The sequence below is a fragment of the Lupinus angustifolius genome, chromosome LG12, assembly GCF_001865875.1.
Source record: "Lupinus angustifolius cultivar Tanjil chromosome LG12, LupAngTanjil_v1.0, whole genome shotgun sequence".
Lineage (NCBI taxonomy): Eukaryota > Viridiplantae > Streptophyta > Magnoliopsida > Fabales > Fabaceae > Lupinus > Lupinus angustifolius.
The window spans coordinates 15,790,993-15,810,136 of record NC_032020.1 but is presented as its reverse complement, the minus strand read 5'-3'; the positions used below and the strand labels follow the sequence as shown (position 1 = coordinate 15,810,136).

The 19,144-nt window shown below is 31.4% G+C and overlaps 2 protein-coding genes across 2 annotated transcripts; one reads left to right on the top strand and one right to left on the bottom strand.

Moving 5' to 3' along the window:
- Window positions 685-3,391, top strand: LOC109361442 (pectinesterase/pectinesterase inhibitor-like). Its single transcript, XM_019606895.1, has 3 exons — window positions 685-1,306; window positions 1,759-2,304; window positions 2,499-3,391. Exons 1-3 carry the CDS (start codon window positions 829-831, stop codon window positions 3,245-3,247), a joined length of 1,773 nt encoding a protein of 590 aa, XP_019462440.1. The 5' UTR covers window positions 685-828; the 3' UTR covers window positions 3,248-3,391.
- Window positions 16,340-17,322, bottom strand: LOC109362024 (RING-H2 finger protein ATL2-like). Its single transcript, XM_019607597.1, has one exon. The coding sequence runs from the start codon at window positions 17,205-17,207 to the stop codon at window positions 16,497-16,499; it is 711 nt and encodes a 236-aa protein (XP_019463142.1). The 5' UTR covers window positions 17,208-17,322; the 3' UTR covers window positions 16,340-16,496.

The following is a 19,144-nucleotide window of genomic DNA, read 5'->3' as shown; positions in this document are numbered from 1 at the left end:
TTTTTTTATCATTGTGGGTGCTCTAAGTATTAGTAACATTGTTATCTACCACAATCTTCATAGTATATTATATAGTTATTGGATTATTTTTTGTCATTGTCAGCTAATTAAAAATAACATTGTATTCCATAAAAGCAACATCTTGTTATAATAAAATATTCTTGCCTCATTACACGAGATGGAAATAACTTGCAACTTGAACCCAATCTTTAATATCACCAACTTACATGTAATAATTTCATAATTTGAAAGGTTCCTGGTTATAGCTACACTTTTTTGTGTAATATAATTTTGGTCGAGTGTAACAACAGATAACTAAATGTCATATAATTCATATATAATTATGTATATAAACCAAAAATATAATTTTACATTAAATTCGGGTTTTATGTTACTGCAACGGCCATGCATGCAAATGCAAGCGATAAGAAATGACCCCAACTTCCATTTTCCTGGCTCTAAAATGAGTGCACAATTCAAGGATCTCCACTAATCCCTTTTACCTTAACAATAAATAATAGCCAATGATTAAATTTCGGTTAATTTTTGCATGCCAAGTATAGTAATAAGAAACCTTCAGTCCATATTTTGTGGACATTACAACTAAACTCTATTTCTGACCTTTCATTCATGGAGAACTCTTGTTGTATAAATACTACCATCACCACAATGTTTCATTCAGACACAAGTTCCCGGGCTTTCAAATAAACAAAGGAGCCCAGAGGGACAAAATAAAATCATTGGGATTGAAAATACAAAAGGAGAAAAAAGAGTAAAAAAATAAAAATAAAAAATAATTTTTTTCTTTAATTAAGCTGTATAGAAATCATGGCAGGGAACCAAGAGGGTAAGAAGAAGATGGCCGTTCTCGGCGTGTCTGCGGTGCTTCTCGTGGCGATGGTGGCTTGCGTGGCTGTTGGTTTAAGCCGCGGCGGCGAAGGTGGTGAGGAAGAAACAAAGAGTATAGCAAAAAATCAAAAGAATGTTGAGTTAGTGTGCCAGGCAGCAGAATTCAAAGAAACCTGCCACAAAAGCCTTGCAAAAGTTTCAGAGAATGACACAGACTTGAAGGGGCTTATCATAGCAGCTTTCAATGCAACCGCTATTGAATTGTCTAACCAAATTAGCAATAGCGCCTTGTACGATGAGTTGGCCAAAGATAACATGACTAAACAGGCTGTGGATGTGTGCAAGGAAGTGTTGGGTTATGCTGTTGATGATGTTCACAAAACTATTCACACTTTGGATAAGTTTGATTTGAGCAAGCTCAATGATTATGCCTATGACCTCAAGGTTTGGCTCACAGGTAATGTTCATTATACTTTGTTAAACTAGAATGTAGACACTTTCTTTGGTTCCTTGATTAAAAAAACAGATCTAATTGGTTGGCTAAACAAATTATATATTTGTTTATCCATAAACAAACATGTTTGATTATTAAGCACACAACTTGAAGGGACTTCAATTATAAATAGAGTTCCTATAGTTTTAATCATTGGTATCTTCTCCATTTATATGGGGAATATATGACATTTTTTGGTTTCTAACAAAAGAATTGGTGCTTTGTTTTATAAATAACCTAAAATATGTGTCTCATACATATAATAGTGCTTAATTTATGGGTGTGTAAATGTGTAGAGGTGCTTTATTATAACATAAACATTGCACCAATGAAATTGTCTTATAAAAAGGGCAACATTTTTTCTTCAAATTTTCTCTCATTTAACTCTCTTGATCTATACACCCTTTTGAAAACAGGTACCCTCAGCCATCAATACACTTGCTTGGATGCCTTTGAGAACACAACCACCAATGCTGGTCAAACCATGACCAAGATGCTCAACTCCTCTTTGGAGCTGAGCAACAATGCCATTGATATAGTGAATGGGTTATCTCATCTATTCCAGGGTCTGAACTTGACCTCATTTACCACAAGTGTCAACAGTAACAGGAGGCTTCTCTCTACACCCACTGTGGATGCTGATGGTTTCCCTTCATGGGTCAGTGAAGGCCAAAGGCGTCTCCTTCAGGCTCATGGACTTGGAAACGTTAAGCCTAATGTAGTTGTGGCTCAAGATGGATCTGGCCAGTTCACAACACTCACTGATGCTATTAAAACTGTTCCAAAAAAGAATAAGACTCCTTATGTGATTTATGTCAAGGCTGGTATCTACAAGGAGTATGTTTCTTTGACCAAGCATCAGACCCATGTCACTATCATCGGAGATGGTCCTACAAAGACCAGGTTCACTGGCAACAAATCTTATAGGGGTGGTCTCCAAACTTATTTCACCTCTACCTTCAGTAAGTACCAAAACATCATCTCATAGTAAATAAAAAGATAAAAAATATTGTAGCATGTGTTTTTGTTTTTGTAGCACTTCCCTCTCCGATTGGAACGGAAAACTCTTCCTATTTCTTTATAGGACCTTCTTGTTTTTTTCTGAAAAAAGATGGTTCCTTCTGTATGTACGAATAACATTACTCTTAATCGATAGGTGTTAATGCCGCCGCCTTCACGGCCAAGGATATTGGGTTCGAGAACACAGCAGGACCTGATGGACATCAAGCAGTGGCACTTCGTGTGACAGCAGATAAGGCAATCTTCCACAATTGTCACATGGATGGTTTCCAAGACACCCTCTATACACAATCACAACGCCAATACTACCGTGACTGCCAAGTAACCGGAACCATCGACTTCATTTTCGGAGATGCTTTTGGTGTGTTCCAAAACTGCAAGCTTATCGTGAGGAAGCCAAATGATAACCAAAATTGCATTATAACAGCCGGAGGTAGAAACAAAGTTGATAGCCTTAGTGCTTTGGTTTTCCAAGGTTGCCAATTCACTGGTGAGCCAACCCTAAAAGCTTTGCCTGAAAAAATATCATTCCTTGGAAGACCATGGAGGAATTTCTCTAAGGTTGTTATCATGGACTCTGATATTGATGATATCTTCAACCCTGAAGGTTACATGCCATGGGCAGGGAGTGCATTTGAGAGCACATGTACCTATTATGAGTACAATAACAAGGGTCTTGGTGCTGATACAAGTAAGAGGGTTAAATGGCCTGGTGTTAAGGTTATTACACCCGTTGAAGCTGCTAATTTCTATCCAGGAAAGTTCTTTGAAATCGCTAATGTAACTCAACGTGATAGCTGGATCGTAACTTCAGGGGTTCCTTATGCATTTGGCCCTTACAAAATGGTGCCGCTCCCAAATCTTCCCATCAAACAGTTTAATTAAACTTCACTTTTGAATGTTGGGTTATGCTCTATGTAGCTATTTAATCCTGCGTGATCAATCACTGTCCCTTTGATGACACTAATTATTGTTAGTATATGATCAGTAAATCATGCAGTACAGTGCTATTTGTTAACTATTTTCTCCTTCTTTTGATTTTCATAAGCTTCAATGTAGGTTACAAAATATATGATTGTGTATCCTCACTGTAATGTGACCATTGGTGAGGAAATTTAAAGTAGGCACAATCTACTATATATGTAACAAAAATTACATAGTTAAACTTGGAGTGTCCTAATTGAACAAATATTATTACTGGGTTGATTATATCATTAATTAACTAAGTCATGAATTTTTTAATTATAACCAAGTTATTGTGTATTTGTACGGGGCAATAATTTTGTGTTGCATGGTCAAGAATACATATGTTACCTGTGCATTCGTTTGGTTAAAAATACACATGTTATTCGTGCATTCGTTTGGTTAAAAACACACATGTTACTCCTACATTCGCATAGTTATGGACATACATGTTACATGTGCATTCACATGATTAAGAATACACATGTTGCTCGTGCATTCAGATGATTAAGAATATGCATATTACATGCACATTCGTATATATATATATATATATATATTATTAATATTGTGTAATAATTTGATAACATAAAAAGAAATATATAAAAACACAAACAATGTAAATTAATTTAATTGTATGTGTTTTCTGTTGTAACTATTCAATCTTCATTTGACGTCTATATATCTATCATGTGCAAAATGTTTTCACATCTTTTGTATTATCAAGAACAATTATAAAAACCATAAGTTCACCACCAATGTATGACAGAATAAACATATATTCTTTAGTCAAATATAAATTTAACACAATCATGTATGTGCTTAAGAGATTTTCAATGTTATGCATTGAGTTTACATTATTAGGTTGGTATATAATTAATTAATTACTAAGAACTTGTTACCACCAATAAACCTCAACAACATTAGTACAATATGAAATATACATCTAATGACACATATGAGAGTCATTGAGAGATTTGAAAGCATGATGTTAACACATAATATATAGAGAAAAAATAATGATTGAAAAATGGAACTAAAAGGCCTAAACATTTAGAAAGTATAAAAAGTTGATGTTAATATTAGATAATTAAAAAGTGAACATAACATATCAGAAGCAAAACAGTGAATGAGAAAATTACAGAAGTTCTTAAGTCAACAAAACGTTTAAAAGGCAAGAAGCAAACCAAATGTAGGAGCAACTAAAATGCCCGTAAAAATTGAATATTAAGATGTATTCTTTACACGACCACATGTATACCCCAAGCCTAACCATTGAAGAGTATGAGGGAATATTAAATGATCTTTTAAATGACTTCTTAGTATTAATAAATAATATAGTATTACTTTGAAAACTTCTTAAAGTATTGTGTAAATTCTGAATTGTGAAAATGAAAAAATTAAATGCAATGAGAAATTGCATTAAATGAAAAAATGAAAAAATAATTCATGGTAGTATACCTAGATAGAAAAATAAATGAATTTTTTTATTACATATGCAATAATTAATTGAAAATATAATCAGCGAAAAATCTTGATTAAAAATGTAAATAATGGCGTCCAGAAAAACCATGTCTTCATCAATAGGATTCCAAGTACTTGAATCAATCAAATGTTAAATTTTTAAAATGGAACACTAATAATATAAATCAATAATGATTTAATTGGAAAATGATAATTAAATCACTAAATGTTTTAATTTCTTACCTTTGGGAACTAGAAAGTTGGTACAGAAAATGTTTTACAAAATATTAATTAATTAACAAAATGTTAATCGTTCTATAGTCTATATATTTGGTTGACTTATAGATACAATAAAAATTTATATTGTCCATTCTTAATATATTTTTTATGATATCTTTACTATTGTTACTATTTTAAATAGCAACATTTTAATATTAGAATCATATCTAAACTCTAAAAATGTAAACATAATGAACATTGCCTAAATTAAGGAATCAGAAATAATTCAAACAAAATATAAATCAAATATGTGTTACAATGCATACAAATTTGTATATCTTATGATTGTTTATAATATAATAAATGTAGAAGAATCAATTTTATTATCACGATTAAATCAAATTAAAGATATGACCTTTTTTTTAAGCCAAAAAATAATGTTTTTTTCCTTTAAGGAGCAATGATACAATATAGTTTTTGTAAAGGCTTTATTACCAAAAAACATTACCTTAAAAAAATAAAGTTTTATTTCTTTATTTGGAAGAATATTATCCTCAATAGATACATTATTATCTTTATCACAATTCTAGTATTCATTAACTTTAATAAAAATAATATTATTAGTATCTTTATTTTAGATTGTGCCTCATTATGTTTTATATAATTTGATATTTTTAATATTATGAATTCATACCATCATAAATATGAATATTTAAAATTAATTTTAATATCAATAACGTTAATAAATAAATGTTTACATATGAAAGTTATTATTATGTTTATATTATTTTTCTAATATAAACTATAACTTTTGTAGCATATACATGTTTGACTTAATATTTTCATTATTTGAATTTTGTTTTTTCATCTATGTTATTATTGAAGTTCTATTTCTATTATTTAGAATAGAATATGTTATGAGTTATACATATTTCTTATTCGTTATCTTAGAATTGAACAACAAATGATTATAAACTTATCTATAATGAACATTGTCTAATATTAAGAAATCAGAAATAACATTAATTGAAATTATATTAATATTTGAATTGGTCATTTTCTGAAGGTTCTTATTCTATTTTTTGTGGTTGATTTTATCTACACAGTAGAGATATAAAAAGACCTTGTTATATACTTTATATTATTCTGTTTGAAAATAGAGGGCATAAGATTTATAAAGTATTGAGAAACGCATCATTATCATATTAATTAAAAAAATTATCAATAAATTTATAATTCATTATTATTTGGCTATAAAATAAGATTAATTTTAAAAAACAAATTATTATTGTTTCACTCCAAAATAACTACAAACAAATAAAATTCAAAAACTATTATTGTTACTACTCTCAATAACAACTAACAAAAATTAATTATAGAAAATTATTAATATTATTTTTCTATTATATTTCTTATTGTTACCATATGAATACTACAATAGTGACATTGCAATATTAGAATCAAATCCAAATTCTAAACAAAATATAATTAAACAATAAATGATTATAAATTTATACTTATAATGAATATTGTCCAAAATTAATGAATCAGTGATAACTTTGATTAGAATTATACTAATATTTGAATTAGTCATTTTCCTAAGATTGCTATTTCATGTTAAGTTTAAAATATCAAATCATTTATTAGTTAAAAATATAATTGGTCACTTTCAGACCTAATAGAGGAAAATTTAAAATCGTAAACATAAATATTAAAATTTATAAATTTTGTTGGTTACAATTTTATAGTTACATTTCATTTTTTTACAATTCGAATTTTGTGAAATATATTATTACACTGTTACAATTCTAAAATTATGATGATTTCACTTTAATATTATATAACGTAATATAATCGTTCTACTTTAATATTATATATTGTAACGGTAGCACATTTATGATTCCTAATATAATAGATGCATGGTAACTATGAGTATGAAACAAGTTAACTTGTTAAGTGATTTATTGATTTTATATTAAATAAATTTTAAAACAACAACAATGGCCAATAAATGTTTCATAACATAGTGAACATATTAATTAAGCAATTTTGCACAACGCATAAAATCTCTCTCCTCAAATAAATGCAAATAATAACATACCTTAAATTACATAATTTTCCATCTTAGAAGATTTGATTCTACAACACTTATGGTCTTGAATGAATTTTCTAGTCGATCAAATTGAAAGTCTGACATACAATAGAATAAAAACCTAGAAGTACAATAAAAAATATACTCTTACATCAATATACAAATTATTACTCATCACAAAACGACATTAAACACAATAAAAATGATATTATCACAAAATGTAAACTTTAAATTTAAAGTTATGGTTGATTTTGTAAGGTAAAAAACATTTTTCTAAAATAATATCAAAATGACTATAAAGACACATACAATTTATTGCTATAGTTTATGTAGGGATGACAAAATGGGTTTGGCCCGACGGGCCAGCCCGTTTGGATAAGTATTTTTAGCGGGCTGGGTTGGGAGTTTTAGCCCAAAAGTCCATATTCAACCCATTTTGGAAGCCCGATTTTTAGACGGGTCATGGAGGACCGGGCTGGGCTGGCTCGGCGGGCCAACATTAACATTAAAGGTCATGTGTTTATCATGTTGCTCATTGCAATTAAGATTAAACTTTTAAAATTTTAACTTATCTTTGGATGTTTAAGCATCTAATTCTTCTTTCTCTTTGTAAAATGAACATTTAATGTCTCATTATGTACTTATCTATAATCTTCACTCTTATCCCATTATTATACTTGTTACCAGATAAAGTTGGAGTTTCACTGACAATTAGGGATGTTTGAATCAAATTTAAACATTTAATTCATTGAAATGAAAAATTGGAAACTCAAACAGAACTACTGATTTTGATTCCTTTTGGAAAATTAATTGAATTCGACTGAGTTTCAATTTATATTTTTAATATAGTCGAATTCAAATTAAATTGGGTAATATATATACTTTATTGTGATTGATTTATAATATAATAGTTTTGATTCTTATACACTTTTTAAAACTTAGGAGTTATAAGCTCTATTGTAAACTAGGAATCTAAAAGTTTAAGACTATGGTGGTTTATTGTTTAGAATTTACAAGTTTTGTACTAATACAATGTTATTATGAAATTGTGTCTTTTTTTGTGATTTTTTATTTTAAAGACATTTATGAATTGTTTGAATTATTTATTTTTGTCTAAAAACTTTAATGTGTTTTGAAAAAAGACAAAATGGGCCAGCCCTACCAAATATGGCTCGGGCTGACATTTTGAGCCATTTTAACAATAAGGGTCAAGCCGGGCCAACCCATATTCTGACGGGTCAAAGGCGAGTCGGACCGGGTCGACCCGTATTGCCACCCCTAATAATATGTAATATATTGTCTAATGCTTACTTTTAAACAATTATTTTTTCACAAATTGAAAGGAAATGATTAAAATACCAAATTGTCACAAACTATTAACTTCTCTCTTCCTTTATACCATTCATCGTTGTCGGTGTCATTTTCAATAGTTATATTACAACCTGGTTTCAAGATAATCCATATACTCATTTGTTAAAATAATGATTATTTTGAGTAGAAAATTCTACAAACAAAATAATATATGCACAAATATATAGAAAACTAACCTACAATAATGCTTCAATGGTGAACCAATAATAAGAGACATCATATCGAATACAATCCTCGTCACTGCCCTCATCATTAGAGACAAATCACTCCTTTAGTTATACTACAATAAGCACACACAAAATAATAAAGAATAGAATTTAATGCAATATATCTTCAATTGAAAAAATCAACGAACATATCTACATTCATAGAACCACTATGAAGTTAACTTTAAAATATTCTAGCAATAAAAAAAGAACACTTTCGAATGATAACTTACATCTTTGGTCACTAATAAAAGAATCTTTTGAAATGAAATGGAAGAAGAATACGAACCAAGAAGAGGAAAAATTAGTGGAATATAAGAAAAGTGATAAAATGAGGAAGTGAAAAAGAGAGAGAATTTTATGTTTTAGAATGAAATGTGAGAGAAAAATATGGAAGAATAGAAAACAAATGTGAAAGATAATGGGTTAGTATGTTAAATTAAAACAAATAGCAAAGAGAGTTTTTTATCTTATGTGTGAGGTTGTGCACTAAGACGTAGGGAACTTATAGAGAGAAAGTTTTGCATAAAATATTGACATGTATCCCTTTTGCATAATGTATTGACTTGTATCACTTGCTGACGTGACAAGAGTTATTTTTGTTATACAGTAAATAGATAGATAGATAAGGTATGAAATGATAACATTGGGCATGTTGGTTGATGTATTATATATCCAACATTAACTGTACAAAATATTCTCATAAAATAAAAAGAGAAATAAACCAATAATGATAGGCATCAGCCAACATATACATCAGAAATTACAAAACATCTTTTATATATGTCTTCTTAGGTAATGATAAACCATTGTTATTAAACTTGGTTGAATTCACTCTATCATTAAGTTATTGATCAAATGTGTTCAGTATAAAAACTGAATGAAACTGTAAACGAATTTGGTTCGGTTTGATTCATAGATAAATTCAGCTTCAGCCTTAACCAATTGAGCTCTTGATATATTTGCCCTTTCAACTTTTCTTCTGTAAACCTCAAGGCACTCTTGCTCCACATCCAACAGAACCTTCTCCCTCTCGAACTAATCTTCTCCAACTTCATCTATCCCATATAATCTATACCCATTTGATTGAAACAAATAAGGATTATATGAAGACATATATAATGTATGGAATAAATGAATCTCTTGCCTTTAATTGTCGAGCTTCTCATTCCAATTGGTGACCTGAACGAACTCATTTGATTTGATATTACCCTTCAGTGGTGTAAGTGGTGGGATTATTTGCATTGCTATGTTTTATTACTTGCATTTTATGGTTAGTTATTTTTTTACTTGTACTTTGTAAAGTAATATTTTTCTCTGGTAACCTTGGTAATAGGGAGTAGTTATTTATATTTTTATTTCTTTCCTTTTTGAGTTAGTTGATATAATGATATTAATTTTTTTCTTCATAAACATAAAGTTTAGTAAAATTATTATTTAAGGGTTTTGAAAGATTGGTAAATGGCTCCTACGGTAGTTTCTATTCCATTCCCTTCAAGTAGAAAAGTAGATGGGATTATAATATGAGTGTAAAATCTATATATTGGTAGTGTAAAGATTTATATATATGCATTTCATCATCCACCATTTATTTGGATTACTTTTTTTGTGAAGTCAATTATAATTAAATATCAATGACGGATGATGCAATGACAGTGTATAAAACTTATACATTATCGGTGTATACATCTTTTCTCTTATAATATATATAATAACTTATACATGTGGTCTACGGTCCTTTAAAATTACTATCCTAATTGCATTAAGAAATAAAAATATATTTTTCTGAATACGGGTGTGTTCCCAACAATAAGTAATTTCAAGTTATTAAATGTCATAAGTTACACCATCAAGGAACTTATTGCCTTTAATTAATTCTCATTGAAATTCTTTTTACACCATCAAGGAAATTATTTTTATAAAAAAACAGTATACAATTATAATATGAGTGATGATTCTATTCTAAGAGTAAGTTTTTAAAATTTATTTATCATCTTAACCATTAATTTTAAGGAAATCCAATGATTTTAATTAGTAGGTAGATTTAAATCATTAGATATCCATAGAATTAATGTCTATGATGAGGAGATCCTCACTCATATTGAGGAGGGATACACTTACTTCACATCCTAGCCATCAATTCTAGGGAAATCTAATGATTTAAATCTACTCACTAATTGAAACTATTAGATATCCCTTTAATTGATGGCTATGATGGAGTAAGTGGATCTATCCTCTTATAATGTTGACTCTTATTCCTCTTTGAGCAAAAAACCTTTACAAACCAATGTTTAATCTTATTTCTTACCTATATAATACATCGGTGTAATATTTATGCACTTTTAATGTAAAAATTTATACACAGTTTTTACATTATTTTTTTTAATTACTTTTCTTAAAAGTTAATGATAATTAAATATAATGCTGGATGATACGATGACAATATATAAAACTGATATATCGTAACTCTCAAGGAACCATGACTTCCTTCTTCTCCTTCTCTTCTTAGGCTTTTTTTTATGTTTCAGCCCATCTTCTTTTCTTTTTTTATGTTTTGAATTGCAAAGTTACTTGAAGACTTCTATCATCTAAACCAAGGTAATCTCACTATTTCTGAATTTTATAGTCAATTGAAAAGTATATGGGAATAAATTGAGGAGTTCACACATATCCCTAACTGTAAGTGCATTACACCATGTTCTTGTGGATTGTCCAATGTGTTAGAACCTATAGAAAACAAACCTATGTCATTAGGTTTTAAAGGGGTTAAATAAGCAATATGTTCATGTAAGATCCCAAATTATGTTATTTGACCCATTTCCCAATAACAGCAAGACTTTTGCCTTATTGACCCAGCAAGAAAGACAATTTAACCTCCCTATCCTCCCCAATATGTAAACAGAAACAAGAATTTTGAATATTAACTCTAGACCCGAGTCTCTGCCAAAGCCTATTAGCAACACTAATTATCCTAATTTTAGAGGCAAGGGGTTCCACTTATGGAGGGGAGGGCACCAGACAAACTAGACCAAATAGGAACCAACCAAATAGATTTTGCACCTTTTGTGAAAGTACAAATTATACTATTGAAACTTGTTTTCTCAAACATGGGTATCCCCCTGGATGTCAAAGTGGTAAGTCAACAAGAATGATTAACCATACACCTGGTTTTCCTCTGGATAAAAAAGATGATGATGTTCATGACCTTCAACAACCTCAATCAACCCAAGGTAAAAATAGGACCTTCACTAAAGAAGAGGTGCAATGGATTCTTGACCTCCTCCAACAATCCAAGAAGACAAGCCACACCATCAACTCTGCTGCAAACACCACCAACCCTCCTATCACAATAGGTAACAATAACTTAGAGTGGTTGCTGGACACATGTGCTACATACCACATAATGCATAACATTATTATTGTTTTGACCTATAAGTCTCTAGCACCTTTGTCTATCACTTTGTCAAGTGGAGACAAGGTCTCTACCTGCATTTCTGGGACAATGCATCTCACTACCTCCCTCATTCTAACTAATGTCCGTCTTGTTCCTGAATTTCAAGTTAATCTTATATCTATCCATAAATTGTTGAATGGTTTACAATGCCATTTGATTATTACTCAAAAGCAGTGCTTAATGTTGCAGAACCATACCAAGAAGATGATTCGTTCAGCTAGGCCTCATGAAGGATTATTCATGCTTAACCTTGTAGCCTTAAGACTTATGATGACTAACTCTACTTCTTCTAATACTAACATTGTGATTGATTGCTTATGGCATTTAAGATTAGGAACATAATTCATCTGCTTTGTCAATTTTGCATAAACAATTTCTTTTTATTCCTGTACAACTCAATCTAATCCTTGTGATGTTTCTCACATGTCTAGACAAAAGAGACTACCCTTTCTTAATAGCACCTCTAATACAATGCAATCTTTTGATATATTACATACTGATATTTGTGGACCATATTTTGTTCCTACTTTATTTGGCCATAAATACTTTCTAACTCTTGTTGATGATCACACTAGGTTCACTTGGGCTTTAGTTTTAAAAACTAAAGCAGAAGCTAGACTTCACCTCATTAATTTCATTGCCTTCGTAGAAACTCAATTTAATACCAAGTTGAAATGCCTAAGAAGTGATAGGGAGTTGAGTTCTTGATACATGACTACCTTGCTTCCAGGGGAATCATGCATCAAAGAACTTTGGTTGAAACCCCCCAATAAAATGAGGTGGTTGAGAGGAAACACCAACACATCCTCAATGTGGCAAGAGCACTCTACTTTAAATGTCACCTACCTACCAAATTTTGGAATTTTGCCATTAAACACTTTGTCTTCTTGATTAATAGAACCCCCACTTTCATGCTGCAACACAAGAGCCCTTATGAGTGTTTATATCATACCCTACATGTTTTGGACAATTTAAGAGTTTTTGGATCACTAGCTTATGCCACCACTCTTCAATCTCATAGAACCAAGTTTCAACCTAGGGTCATTAAGACTGTTTTTCTTGGTTGTCAAGAATGCACTAAATGACATATCTTGTATGACCTCAAATCTCATTCTATAGTTATCTATAGAAACACCACCTTTTATGAAGATCAATTTCCCTTCCAACACATCTCAAACAATACCCCTTTACCCATATGCAAATCCAACACTATTCCCACACCAGACCTCTCTGACCTACCCGACATTCCCTACCTAACAACCACTCCCCAACACTCTAGCCATACTGACCATAATGACCTTAGCCCTAGTCACCATCCCCATAGACACTCTACTAGAGTTAGAAAGCCTTTTTCTCATCTTTAAGACTACCATTATAGTCTCTTATCATCTCAATCCAACAATAACATCCCTACAACAGGTACTCCTTATCCTATCAGTTCTTATATTAACTATATTAATTGCTCTCCTTCATACAAGAACTTTTGTCTTAATGTCTCTATTGTCGAGGAACCTACCTCTTACAAGCAAGCCTTCATTATCCCTTGTTGGCAAAAGGTAATGCAACAGGAACTAGAAGCACTCAAACTCAACAACACCTGGTCTCTTGTTTATGAACCTCATAACAAATCAATTATTGGTTGTAGATGGGTGTATAAAACCAAATACTTGGCAGATGGGTCCTTAGACATATACAAAGCCAGATTAGTGGCCAAGGGGTTCACACAACTGGAAGGTGTATACTACTTTGAGACATTCTCCCACATGGTCAAGATCACCACCATCAGAGTCATTATAGCCTTGGCAGCTGCAAAATCTTGGTTCTTGGAACAATTGGACATTAACAATGCCTTCCTCCATGGTGATCTTCATGAAGATGTCTATATGCAACCCCCTCCTGGCCTCATTCCTCCTAATTCACCTATTGTATGAAAGCCACATAAGTCCCTATATAGACTCAAACAGGCTAGTTGTGAGTGACACACAATCCTATCTACCAAACTCATCTCTTTAGGCTTTAACCACTCCTCAGCTGACCAATCCCACTTTAAAAAATCCACAACCAACTCATTCACAACAATCCTTGTCTATGTTGATTACCTTGTCCTTACTGGTAACAACCTCTCTGAAATTCACTCTGTCAAAATTGTTATAGACAACTCCTATAAAATCAAGGATCTTGGTCACTTGCGTTACTTCTTAGGACTTGAAATTGCTAGATCCTCACAAAGCATCCATCTCAACCAACGCAAATACACTCTCTCACTATTAGAAGAATCATGCACATTGGCTTCTAAACCAGCATCTACTCCTTTTGAACCAAGGCTCTCTTCTTCAAGACCCCTCCTTATATAGGAGACTTGTTGGCAAACTCATATACCTCACCATTTCCAGACCCGATATCTCATATGTCGTGCAACAATTAAGTTTGTACATGTCTCAACCTCACACTATCCACCTCACAGCTGCCTTAAGTGTATTACACTACCTTAAAACTGCTCTTTCCTCGGACCTATTCTTTTCTTCTTCCTCTGCTTTGAAGTTTTCTGCCTTTGTTGATTCGGATTAGGCTAGTTGCCTTGATACCCGCAAATCAATCACTAGTTTCTGCATATTTCTGGGTTCTTCAATCCTCTTATGGAAAACCAAGAAACAAAATATTGTTAGTCGTTCTTCATTTGAAGTTGAATAACAAGCATTGGGCACCCTAGCTTGTGAAATACAATGGCCGCATTACTTCTTTCGTGATCTGCATCTTCCACCATCAACTTCCACTTCGGTTTATTGTGACAATCACTTTACTATATATCTGGCCCACAATCCTGTGTTTCACGGACGCACTAAACATAACAAAATAGACTGTCATGTTGTTTGTGAGAAAATCCAGCAAGGTGTTGTTCATCTTCTTCCAATTTCCTCTATAGATCAACTTGCCAATGCCTTTACAAAGCCTCTTCCACCTAAGGCTTTCAAACTCTTCATTTCCAAGTTAGGACTCTCCGATTTGCACCGCCCACCTTGAGGGGGTGTCAAAGTTGTACCTTCACTTTTAAGGAATCATGGCTTCCTTCTTCTCTTCTTGGGCTTCTTTTATGTTTGAGCCCATCCTCTTTTATTGTTTTGTTTTATTTCAGTTTTGGGCCTTGTGTGTTAGTTAGGCCTATTTCCTCTTATGGAAGGTTGTTTATGTTGATATTTAACAACCTTCCTTTTTTAGTTTTTAATTCAATTCAATTCTTTAAACTCATTTGATTCTATGAAATCTTTGTTACTTCTTTTGCTGCAAGATTCCATAAAAGAATCTTTACATCTTCTTTGCATTTTGTTCCTTCTCTTCTGCTGCATCAAAGAAACCAAGACTTATGGTAGATATTAAACATTAATACGTGATAATTAAAATCAATCAAAATGATTAAAGATTATTCTAAAAATATATAGTTTTCTTTCCTTATTGCACTCAATGATACATACAAATGATATAAATTATTCTGATATACAAAAATATAAAATTATATTTTTGTTTTAATAATTAATTACTTGACTAAGCAATCTTTTCGATAATCTGATCTTCATGCGGTTATTAAGGATATTGTTTAATAATATACGAATATGGTACTAACTTATATATCATAACCACAAAAACATTTTTTATATGTTATAACCACAAAATGATGGTGATGATCTTCATGCGACTAATGTCTTTCAATATTTTGGCATAAACTATTTTTTATATGTTATAACCACAAAAACATGGTAATGATTCTGACAAGATGTGTAATCGATGTTTAACCAAAGATTAGATGTGGCATTAAGTTAACGTCCTTTTACTACAAAATATAAATATGGATAAAATATATTTTTTGGTTAATAGTTCACAATTTCTTATTATTGTATAAGGCATGAATAAAAGTTAATATGTATACTCCGATGTCTTTGACATATATTCTACACTAATTTTTTTTGGATAGTTGAAAATAAAATTTATTGCTCTAAATCAACTCCATTTCCAACAAAAAAAATCTTCGGACAGCAATATCTTTTTCTTTTGAGGTAATGCTCTTGAAGTCAAAATAATTAATAAAAAGCATACAAAACACAAACCCATACATTAGTTAAGAGACATAGAACATTTTCGATCTCAAGTAAATGGCTTATCAAGTAAAGATCTCAAATTTCATGGAACCTTTTTAAAAGATAAGGATTCACCCAAATTAAAATAGTAATCAATAAAGTCATGGTTTTTGTTTTATTTCGAGTCCACGTTTGCATGTGTCATTACACTCTTAGTTACAAACAAAAAAAAACATTTGTGAAGAAGAGTGACAGCTACACATTCGAAAGGATAACGTTGGTGTTACGAAAAAAACTACTGAGTCTCCTCTCCTCCTTGCTCTACATCTGACGGCTCTTTACACTCCTTGCTAAAATTTCTCTTAAATGACAACTTCCGACTCAAAGTCGATCGAAACGACGTCGTCGCCGAGTCACAAACCGGCTCTAACGATGAAGAACGAACCAGCACATGAGTCTGGTTCACTTCTTCAGAGCTCGAACCCGTTTCCGATTCACAAAGAGTGACAACCACTTCAGCTCGAGTTTCTCCATCTGATGAATCCTCCACGTGGACTCTACAAAGTGGACATGTAGAGTGTGACACGAACCACATATCAATACACTCAGTATGAAAACTGTGTTTACATTTCGGCAAAACCCGGCCCGTTTCACCGTCTTCGAATTCTGATAAACAAACCGCGCATTCAATTGGATCATTGTTTTTGGAGAATGTGAAGACTGGGAGCGATGTGATCACAGAGGCTTTGAGGCCGCGTGAGACCGCCGTCAGTGTGGGGTCAATGTAGAAGAATGGGAGAGAGCGACGGTTGCGACGACTGCGGCTGCGGATGCGACGGAGAAGTTGACGATGACGAGCAGGTAGAAAGTATAACCGGAAATAGGCGTGGACGGAGAGCATTATGATGACGGCGATGAAGAGAATGACACTACAAATTAGCAACATTTTTCCATTGAAAGCATATTCAGCTTCATTCCCGTTGTCGTTGGAATCATCGTTTTCCATAACCGATTATTCAGAGCGTTTTAGTTGGAATGAATGGTTTGTTTTGAAGCTTGGAATGAGTTAGGTTAAGTTTGGGTGTAAACGTTGTTATTTATTTGCTGTGGTTACTCTTTTTCACTTCCTTTAATTAATTAATATAGATGAAGATGACACGTTGCACGCGGTTACTTAGTGGAAATGACTTATTTATCATTTGCTATCAGATTTATGGAAACTTATCTTGTAATAAATGTGTCAATATCCGGTTTGAAATCATGAGGAAATTGTGTTGAAGGCAACTTGAAGCTTCGTGACAAAATTGGATTGATGTTAGGAAAAATATCACTTTATTTTATAAATAAAAAGTATTTACGAATTAAAAAATGGATCTATGTTTATCTGTCTTCTTCCCCTTTAAGTTGAGTATTGTATCACACAAAGAGTTGTATTTCTCTTAAAGTGAGATGACAACTCACAATTTAGCATTGCATGTTGTCTTCAAATCTTCAAAATTAGAAATTACTTGACCAGCAAATATTTTACTGTCTAACAATTATGTTGTCTTGATTTATATTACTCATAGTAATATAGATCTTATCTTATGAAACATAACAAGAATAAAAAAGTATTTTCTTTTTTATTAGTAATAAATATTATAAGTAGATATAGTGCTAATATCTCCTCTGTCTGTAAGTGAAGCTGAAATCTAAATCTATGACCTAGCTAACTCCAAAATTGGGTTAAATTAAATTTTCTAAAACTTAATTACAACTCCAAAAGATCACAACCAAAAATTAAGGCACAACAATATTCGGTGATATATGTTTTCAACTTTAATGTCTAAAGTCAAATCCAACAACCATCTTTATGTGAGGAGATTTACTACTAACAACCATCTTTATGTGAGGAGATTTACTAGACCTCTTTATGTATTATTATTCTGATATATTATTAAGAGTTTAATATATACATATCGTCTGTATAAGGTTTCTAAACTATCAATTACATCTTTTACTATTAGTTTGTAAATAATAGATGATTTATTAATAATGTAAAAAACGCTTACACAATTACAGTATAGATATTAAATCTTATTATTAATTAATAATTTTAAATAATAATGAACATATTAAGGAAAAAAGTTACAGTGGAGATTAGTTTTTGCCCAATTTGATATTAATGTCAATAAAAACCATTTGACATGAATGCAATATAAATAAAAAGTTGTGCACAGATTTCAATTTCTAGTTTAAATATGTTTTGACTTCATCTAGAAACGTAGATTTCCATTTCTAGTTTTCAATCAGTATATGCTTCTTGCCTTCTTCACACAAAAAATCTCACAATATTGAAAACGTCTAATTTTATTTTAAATATTAATAATAATAAAAACAATAGTAATTACACTGACACCTATGAGTTTTAGTGAAATTATACAAATCATCTCTCCATTTTTTCTTGATATTATCTATCAAATATATTCACTCATCCTTTTTAGGTAAGAAACTAATCTCTTTCAGGGTTCGTGTTTGTCTCTCCCGACAAGTGTCGCTACATGAATCGAACACTTAATCTTTTGCTCATTCTGAGATCTAGCAGAGCCTTACACCACTAAACCAACACATTGTTGGTACTCCTTCCTTTTTTAAACTTACACAAATCACTCATAATTATATATTACACTTATCACCACTATATGAGAGATATGTGTAATTTCTTAAAAAAATGGTGACGAATGTAATTAAGTCAAACAAATATGGTATGTTGTAAAGTCAAGTTCAAATATCATAAGAGTGAATTTTTATTCATTATTTTTTGTTCGTTACAAAATGCATCATTAGCTTTAAAGACATATTGAAATCATTCTTATATTATATTGTAACTAACCAAATATTGAATAGGTATGAAATCTTATATTATTTTGATTTGTTTTCACAATATACTATATTTTGTTTTAC

Excerpts from the sequence above, each read along its gene's own strand:
- LOC109361442 (XM_019606895.1), top strand. The coding sequence starts at position 829 with ATGGCAGGGAACCAAGAGGGTAAGAAGAAGATGGCCGTTCTCGGCGTG. Across the intron at positions 1,307-1,758 it reads CCTCAAGGTTTGGCTCACAG|GTACCCTCAGCCATCAATAC; the intron begins GTAATGTTCATT and ends TTTTGAAAACAG. Across the intron at positions 2,305-2,498 it reads TTATTTCACCTCTACCTTCA|GTGTTAATGCCGCCGCCTTC; the intron begins GTAAGTACCAAA and ends CTTAATCGATAG.
- LOC109362024 (XM_019607597.1), bottom strand. The coding sequence starts at position 17,207 with ATGGAAAACGATGATTCCAACGACAACGGGAATGAAGCTGAATATGCT.